Raw genomic sequence first — 9705 nt, 5'->3', positions numbered from 1 at the left:
GCTACTTGGAAGGCTGAGGCGGAAGGATCGCCGGAGCCCAGCAGGTCGAGGCTGCGGTGGCTGGGAGCGGTCACTGCACTCCAGTCTGGGCGACAGAGTGAGACTCCAACTCAAAAAAAAAAAAAAAAAAAGACATTGCTTTAAACAGTTTTGAACATATCTGAACAAAATGAAAATGTCAGCATTACCTAGAAATGTTCTAATGTTTAAATGATCCCAAACACATTAACAAATAAAGGAGCAATCCTGACCAATGTCTATTAGATTAATTTTGGTAATAAACTTTGGCTTTTCTAAAACTTATGAACAGTGAAAAATAATTATCCAATTCAAACCAAAATAACAGTTTTCTTCTTCTTAATCCAGTTTTGCTGGTTAGAACTAATCCAACATGTGAGTTCTGTGGGATAGAGAAAGCAAGTATTAAAACGAATTAGTGGAAACATATTGTGTTACACCTTGGATTTGTGTAATCCCTGGATGGCAGTTAGTCGTGTTTGTTCCTTAGGCTTCAAAATAATTAACCTGGTGCTGTTCAGCTGGGAGAATGCTGCACCTTCTCCATCAAGTTTAAGGGCAAATGAGCCAAACAATATTTAGCTTTGTTACTTCCCTACAACATCTGTATAATTTGTTTTATCTCAGACCTCATTATTTCAAGGGTCTTTTAGGAAAAAAAGAGTCTTTAAGGGAAATTCTGTCTGGTGTCTTTAGCAAACACACTGTGTTGCAAGAGGTTGGGAAGAGCAGGAAACCCATTCACTTCAAGCTAAAGAAAGTGGGAAGTTGTCAAAGACTTTTTTTTGTTTGTTTTTTTTGAGTTGGAGTCTCACTCTGTCGCCCAGACTAGAGTGCAGTGGCCACGCCCAGTTACTGCAGCCTCTACCTGCTGGGGCTCCGGCGATCCTTCCGCCTCAGTCTTCCAAGTAGCTGGAATTACAGGCATGTGCTACCACGCCTGGCTAATTTTTTGATTTATTGTAGAGTTGAGGTCTCACCAAGTTGCCCAGGTGGGTCTCGAACCCGCGGGCTCAGGCAATCCACTCACCTCAATTTCTGAAGGCACGGGATTACAGGCTGAGCCACCGAGCCCGGCTATCAAAGGCTTTTAAAAGATATTTTTGTTATGTTTTTATTTTTATTTTAAAGATACGGGGTACAATTCAGGGTTAGGTATACAAATGGTCATTGAAAAGAGATTTTAGTTTAGTTTAGTGTGTTTGTTTTTGGTTTTCATTTGGAAGTGCCTAGCCACCAAAGAAAGAGTTTAAAATAAATTTCATAACTCATTTACTCATATTTTGAGTTAATATTTAAAAGCCAGTTTGCGATTTCTGATTTCATGAAACAATAGGATTCAGATACTAAATAGAAGCATGGAGATCAGTGTGCATGTCAGAGAAAATTTATGTTGACTAGATTGGTGTGTTTCTCTTCTCACTGCTTCTAAATGAGGAATATGTACATTATCATTTTCTGCTTTGATACAAAGAATCAGTGGGCAGTTATTATTTTATTATCTGAATCATAAAACCACCACTACAGCATTTAACAAAGATATACCTTGAGTGCAATATTGGTGAAGTATGACTTCATAAATTCTGTATTAACAGGACGAATTGCATGAATTAGACACTGTGATACACAGACAGCAAGCTGGCGACTTAGAGTGTGCTTGTTTTGTGTCACTGAATTAAGGAGGGTGGCAGGGAATTGTGTCAATACCATGAGTTGACTTCTGGCAAGAGTAATTTTCTTACTTCTTAGCATCTTATTGTTTTGAAATAATTATGATTATTATGAAAATTTTACTTTGTTGGAAAGAGGACACTCAATTTAATATTTTTTAGGCTTTTGAACTTCTGTTATAAAATTTTTTTGGAATCTATGTTATTATTTTTCTTTGCCAAAAATTAATTAAATAGAAATAAAAGATGCCCAGCGATTATCTCTATGAGAGCAAGAAATGAGTGAAACAACCTCATGATGTTCTTGAAATTTGACAACATGATGAGGCTTATTTTGTCACCATAGATTAGAAATTAGCTATCCTAATGGTCACGGCTTCAAAGAGGTTATAGGTATTCCATATTTACTTGCATGAAATTATAGACTACTTGAACCAGGGATTAGAGATCATTTAATCCTTCTTCCCTTTCCAAACGATTAAAAAACCCAAACCAAACTCTAAATTCAGGTACTCTAGTATTGGTGCCATGATTTCAATTGCTTTTGAAAGTTTCTTAAGAGTAAATCTCAAGCCACTGAAAGAAGATGTTTCAATACATTTTTGACTCAAAGAATTCTTAGCTAATTTAACCCCTCTTTCTATTCTTTGACATTAAAGTCAAATGGCTCTTGAATAGTCAGATCAATTAATGGCATTCCATGATAATAGAAATAATAAAAATTGACAATGCTAGGAACTTTTAAAGTTTCTGCTTAAGTTTCTGAAGAAAACTTTTTAAAAAATGAATGTTCTGTTCTCTGGGACATCATTGGGAAAAACGTACAGTCCTCCCTGGTGACTGATGAATAATACTTATATTATTAAAATATCATTACTTATATTTATTAAAAGCTCAGCCACAGTAACATAGACATATATTATCACAGAATTTGGATTTGAATACTTTAGTGAGCTAGGGTTACCTTTAGAGACTCTTCTTGTTATTGCTCAGAGAAAAGAGTAAGATATTTCCGGTTCCCATCTTAGGAAGCTGTTGGGTTAGGTCTTTCTCTGAGCCCTGGCTCCTACTGTAGTCTACATTCTGGGTGACCCTCTAGCAACAAAGAGTGGAGACTAGACTGTGTGGGTCAATCAAAAAGGCAATAGGAAATATACCTGGAGGAACTCAAGGCATTCTACAAAAAAGATACCTGCACACACATGTTTATTGCAGCACTATTTACAATAGCAAAAAATTGAAACCAACCATGCTGCCCATGCTGGACTGAATTTAAGAAAAACGTAGAATATTACATAGTCATAAAGAAGGACAAACATATGGACTTTGCAGCAACTTGGATGGATTTAGAGTTAATAATACTCAGTGATCTTTCACAGAAACAAAGAACAGAGTACCACATGTTCTCATTCATAAGTGAACCCTGAGCATTTACCATAATCGAATAAGAAAGGGATTGACAGTAGTGGGACACTGCTGGGGCGGGGGGAGGGGAAACACAATATCAATAAGGGTACCTGATCTCAAACCAGGCAAAGTGGGGACCGAAGGGGGGCCCAAACTTTTCCTGTACAATGCCCACTTGTATACTTAATCCTGAATTGTACCCTACATCTTAATAATAAAAAACAAAAGACAATCGGAAATCTAGTGTTAGCCTTGGGAACAATGAATTTTTCTCTAAAATAACTTCTAAAAACAACATAGATATGAGCATTAATGTTGCAGAGAGGTTGGCTCCATTAACTTTCCTGTTATCTGTCAATATGACTGAAAAGTCCTTCCAGGTCAGTGATTCTGTTCAAATGGTCTTTTTCTCTCATTTTCTTTTTTTCAATTTTTATATGAAATGAATGGTTTATCTGTATTGCTAATTCCAGCTCATTTTATGACCCTATTATTGGAGCCTTTTTTTAAAAGCTGAGACTTGGTTTCTTTCATTAGTATAAAACATTGTTATTGGCAAATTAAAAAAATTAGAATGAACAATGGCATATATTCATTATTTCATTTTTATAACATTGTGTGGTTTCCAGAGTGCTTCAACTCAATTATTCTGGGGCTTATCAGCTTCTTAGATGATTAGTTTGGCCTCTGTCTTCCTTCTCTTTTACCTGCTACATCCCTGATTTGAGAGCACTGCGGGGATTCAAGCTAGCAAAGACAAATGGGAAAATTCATAATAAAAATTTTCGCCACAAACAAAAGCACTTGTAAACTTTTAGTGGGGAAATATTTGAAGATACCGGTTAAGGTAAAGATTTGCGAGAAAGAATAGGTTTTTTATTCTTTTCATCTCTCTGGTGTCAGCATGTTAATAAATCTGACATCAATCACTTAAAGCCTCTGTGCATGGCACCATTCACTGGTAATGCAATAAGGGCGGCAGTCACCAGCCCACCTGTTTTAGTTCTGCTTGGCTAAGTCTTTTCTTTTCTTCCTTCCCACCCCCAGTAAGTGCTATAAAAAAACTCCCTGGGATAAAGGAGTACGAAGTGGTTTATCCCATAAGACTTCATCCACTACATAAAAGAGAGGTCAAAGAACCAGACCAACAGGTACAGCTTTTGATTCAATCAATTCAATCAAATAATCTTGATTTAAGATTTTACATATGAGACGAATATATGTATATGGTCTTTGTGACACCAGGCATGGTGTATTCAGGTATAATCTAATAAGCCCCCTTCCTGAGGTCATGCTTCCTGGTCAGCATTACACAATTCAGTTCTTGATTTAAGGGGAAAAAATGTTGATTTTATGTCTGTGCATATAATAGTGCATAGACACTGTGTGTGTGTGTGTGTGTGTGTGTGTGTGTGTGTGTGTGTGTATGTACACATGCTCATGTGTGTCTATGAGAGCACTTGTAATCTTTTCTTCTGGTTTAATATTGTCCAGGTCAATAAAAAAACATGCTTTCTATGTTTTTTACATGCTCTTATTTCTCCTTGACCCTCATGTCTCAATCCCAATTTTCGGTCATAAATACTTGTTGATCAGCATTAATTCTTCCCAAACACATGAATTTTATCTGTTAAAGGTAATAAACCATTAGACCAAATATCATAAATAATTGAAGAAAAGTTTACCTAAAAAATTAGAACCTTTTCATGTCTCTTTATGTGGCAAATCTTGTTTTCTTAAATTTTATTCATAGTTTCATTTAGTACATTTTCAAGTTCTCTCGTGCTCTCGTTAGCTGTAGAAGGTAGTAGAGAACCTATTATTAGGCATGATGACTTTAATAGAATTAGCACTGAATGCTTCTTCAGTGTCTCTAAATTAATATAACTCTATCATACTGTCTTCTTAATATGCAGGTAATATGTTTATAGGTGTTGAATGATGTCACTTGCTTCTCTAGTCTGTGTTTGTAAGACAAACATCCCACAAGAACCATTAGAAGTAACTCCTGCTAGGGTTTAGCTCTGGATGTTCATGGGTAGATATCAAAATCTACATGACAGGGTTGCCAGATGAAATGCAGGACACCGTTTACATTCAAATTTCAGAAAAACAGTGGATAATTTTTTGCATAAGTATGGCCCATATCACATTTGTGGCATACTAAAGAAGCTTTCCAAATAAATTAATCTGATTTTTTTTCCAACTAGTGGAATCTATTTCTCCTCCTTAGTCACCTCCATCCTTTCTTACTTCTTGTAAACTCATCCATTTGTAGGGTTACCACATTTAGCAAATGGAAATGTAAGATGCCCGGTTAAATTTAAATTTCAGATAAGCAATCAATTTTTTTTAGTATAGGTTGTCACCGTGTTGTATGGGATATACTTATACTTTAAAAATATTTGCTGTTTATCTGAAACTAATATTTAACCGGCATTCTATATTTAATCTGGCAACTTTATCATGTGATTTTTTATATCTCCCTGTGAACATCCAGAACTTAACCTTACCTATCTGTTAGTGATTCCAACTTTTGTCTAATCTACAAACATAAGGCCCCTATGCTGCTGCTTGTGTGATATCTTCATCCTGTGCTGCTAGGGTTATGGATTCTGCCATATCATACTTGTCTTACAAACACAGACTAGAGAAGCAAGTGACATCTTTGTCTGCCACAAAACAAGTATATAATTTCCACTGGCATAGAATCTTCTCTTTTCTCTCAGGCACAGCTTATGGTTAATAAGAATACTGTCCTCCAAGTATAAGCCAAATTCCCAGGCTTGTCTTTGCAGTTTCTGTGGTGAGATTACTGGTCTTCCCTGTGCAAAGACTTGATTAGCGATTACAATTTGAAACAATCCAGAATCCATAAGGATGTTGTCCTTCGATATGATCAAGAGGACTTCTGTATCCCATGAAAACCAAATAGGTCTCACTCTAGATCAATCACTTTTTTCTCAAGTCAGTGAAAAGGCAGGGGACTCTTGTAGTTATCATTATATGAGCATGCCCTGTGTTGAATAATTACATAATCAGAGAACTGAGCCTCTGATGTTACCTGTCAGCTGTACTAAGAGTATGGCACTACTTTTTTCTGACTTTATCACACATGGCCACATTGCTGAAGATTTGAACTAGTTTGAAAACAACCCTTTGAAAACATTTGCTGGGGAAGTGTAAAGACCAAAGTAGAACTTTGAATATTTCATTCATGATTATATTCATGATTGTATCTTATCTGCATGACACGAGGAAGACTGAATAAGCATGTGTTAAATAAATGACCAGATGGACAAGTGGACAAATGGACAAATGAATAGATGATCATGACTAGAGTACATTGACCATAAATATATATTAAAAAAATACTCAATAAGGTCCCTGAGTTTGGGAACTTACATTCTAAAGGCAGTCACTGTTCTTCTTAGAACTCATCCTCCAGATTGCACGCTTTCTTAGAGGTCAAAACCATCTTGTTATTGGTCTACGTCATAAAATAGAATATCTGACAGCATAATGCCTTCCCCAGATTAGGAAGTACTTCTGGCCATTAGCTAGATCTACCAGAGTTTCTAAAGGCCTTGGATTCACTGTTAAGGACAACAGTTGTATTGCTAGAATTAAGAACTTCCTTGGATCTTCTAGGATCTCCTCTGGCATTTTCTGTAGGCCCATTGACGTTATCTTGACTTTACAGAATTGAGTCCAACCTAGGATCCTCTAAGACTGTAGTTTTTCCAACCAACCCACTAAATATGACCCTTAGAATGTTTCCTGGAGAAAATTTGAATTCGTTTGTCCCCGTGGCCAGCTAATCTTACTTAATGGATCCCCAATCATCTCCTTTTATTAGATGCTCTCCAAGGTGTATTGACTCATACTTCAGAACCCAGAGAATACACAAATAGGACACAATTTTTACCAACCGCCATTGCTCTCTACCATGGAACTCTCTTCCAAAGTATGTCCATCACATCACACAGTGTGCCTCTTTCATAGAGGCTCTGGTTTTCTTCCTTGCTTTTTCTTTCTGTCTGTAATCTCTATGCCAGTGTCAGCTAAAACTCGACACCAAAAACAATTATTTCTTTTTTCTAAAACAATCTCCAGATAATGTTTTGGGGACTAAATCCACTAACAATCCATTGCTGACAATACGGAGATATCTGGAAGGCCCTTCTGGGTAGAAAACCACATTTGGTATCGTGACTTTATTCTACCTAGATGTTTTGAAACCTGAAAAGCAAGTGGTTATAACTACTTCCCAGGACTTTTATTTTCAATCCCCTGCCTTTTTCCAGCTTTTGCTATCCATTCAAATGAAGTGAAATCCATCAGCCTTTCCTTATCTAGGCCCACACCGTGAGATAGTTATAGTCTAGGATCTTTGGCACCAGTGCAGATCCCAACAACTGATGATTTAAAGGAAGAATGGACCATAATAACTGACCATGGAGATGGAAAATCCTCACATTATACCCATGCTGATAACTCTAAGCTATCATCATCCATCTGTGAGCTCATGTACCACTCCAGTCAGAAGTCAGAGAAAATAAAGGATTGCTTGGTCTTAGGTACAGTGCAGGAGAGGAAAGAGAACTCAGTTCATAATACATGATCTCAGCAACCTTTGATCTGTCATCTTTAGATATCTTTAATGAAATATCCAGTAAGCTTTTATATATGGAGTATAGTCACAGCTGATAACCTTGTTTTGTAGACCAAAGCCAGAACTTTGCACCCCAGAATATCTTCTTTAAAATAATTCTGTGTAGTCCCCTATAGCTCTTCTTATATATTTAAATCTAAAATTAAATTTTTTTCCTTTTCATCATGGTTTGCTTGAGGTAATACTTCCTCTTCCTAAACATCTGAGACTGTGGTTTCTTCCTGATGATTCCTCTCCATGTTAAAGTATATGGTCCTATTATGTTTCTCAGATTCTGTCCTCCACTTAGCCTTGAGAAGACCCCAGGACCAAAAATCATCAGTGAGACCCAATGGAGGCTTTTAGGCCTCTATGTGCATTCTTCCTTCTTACTTACCTCTCTGGACCTCTCTGTATAATTCATATCTCAGCTTAAACATTATTCCCTCAAGAAAGCCTTTCCTACCCTTAAGACATTAGACATGCTACAATATATACATCAATATCATACAACATAACTTCATTATCTGTCTTTCCATAAGATTATAACTTTGGTAGCAGGTACTAATTTTTATTCCTTAGAGTTGAATTTCCAGAACCAAACAACGTCTTGCACAGAACCAGCACTCAAATAATATTTGTAGAATACATGGATGGATGGATGAATGGATAAGTGGATGGAAGGATGTATGGATGGATATAATAGTCTCAGATAATTTGTCTATTTAGTTACCAGAGCTGTCTGATTTGTTAAAAGAGGTTAAGATAGACATTTGGTATTATAACTAAAGAGATGCAGATATGGCTTGCTAATGATTGAACAGATAGACCCAGCCAAATGAATATTTGTACATGGTTTCTAATTACCAGTAAATGTTTTTGCATTTTTTCAGGAACATTTTGAAACTGAATTAAAATATAAAATGACAGTCAATGGAAAAATCGCAGTGCTTTATTTGAAAAAAAACAAGTAAGTATGTGTATCTCTGATACTATAATTTCCTTACCGATAGCAGGTTAGCATGTAGAAAGTATGCTAATTGAGTCTGTCACTACTTATGACTCACACAGATCTTGACTAATCAGCTTTTGCTCTCAACTGACTCAAGGTGTTCGGTGAATATTCATTCCTTCTAAAGTAGTAGAAATACATTGGGTAAGCCAACAGTTTGTTAGTACTTTGATACTTTTAGTAATAAAACACAATTAATGAACACATATGTTTTATTTATTCTATGTAATAACCAAAAGGTTCCAGTGTACTTTGCTATAATTTTGAAATTTTCCTCTATCTTATAATTCACTATTCTAACACTAAAACTTAGACCTTAAAACCATTTGCAACTCAGAAAAAAGACGAGTGAAATAAATGCCTAAGTAAATAAAACTCTAGGGCCAAATGCAAAGTTAGTGGCAAACCAGAATAGAGTTCTCCTGACACCTAACATTAGTGATTTTTCGACTCAGCTATTCACGAACCCATCCATTTTTCTCATGTTACTTTGTTCTCAATTCAACAGTTCTTTTGAAATTTCATTGTTGCAACTCTCAGTCAGATCATGATCAATCTATATCTCAGACTTAGTTTTTCCTAATTCTATGCTTTCAATCTATTTTAATCTCTAGATTCTCCCATATAGGGCAGCAAGATTTTTCCCTCAAATAGACTATCACCTTTTGCAATAAAAAAAAAATTACAATTGAATAGAGTATGAAAGTAGTGTGGCATAATAAAAATAGCATAGGCTTTGGGTTAGGCTAATTTGGATATGATTATTTACATTTTGATTTAAAAGTAAGGAGTAATAATTATCTCATAGGATTTTTTAAAGGATTGACTTAAATGATGCTATAACATTGCTAACACAGTCTCTGCTCTAAAGATGACATTTTATTCATGAAAGTACTTCTTTTTTCCTTGCCCTACCTCTTTTTAAAATTATTTGTATACATTTG

The 9705-nt window shown here is 35.8% G+C and overlaps 1 protein-coding gene across 1 annotated transcript in view; it reads left to right on the top strand.

Annotated features, from left to right (window-relative positions):
- The window catches only part of LOC103256906 (disintegrin and metalloproteinase domain-containing protein 28-like), a gene marked incomplete at its 3' end in the record, with an annotated part of 64270 nt that overhangs the window by 3524 nt on the left and 51041 nt on the right, over positions 1-9705 (top strand). Inside the window, exons 2-3 of the mRNA XM_008054677.1 lie at positions 4143-4246; positions 8643-8719. Coding sequence (XP_008052868.1) covers positions 4143-4246; positions 8643-8719 — 181 coding nt within the window. The remainder of the gene's footprint in view (positions 1-4142; positions 4247-8642; positions 8720-9705) is intronic.

This window comes from Carlito syrichta, unplaced genomic scaffold (genome assembly GCF_000164805.1).
Source record: "Carlito syrichta isolate Samal-C Ts95f unplaced genomic scaffold, Tarsius_syrichta-2.0.1 Scaffold297640, whole genome shotgun sequence".
Classification (NCBI taxonomy): Eukaryota; Metazoa; Chordata; class Mammalia; order Primates; family Tarsiidae; genus Carlito; species Carlito syrichta.
This window is presented reverse-complemented; position numbering and strand designations above follow the sequence as displayed.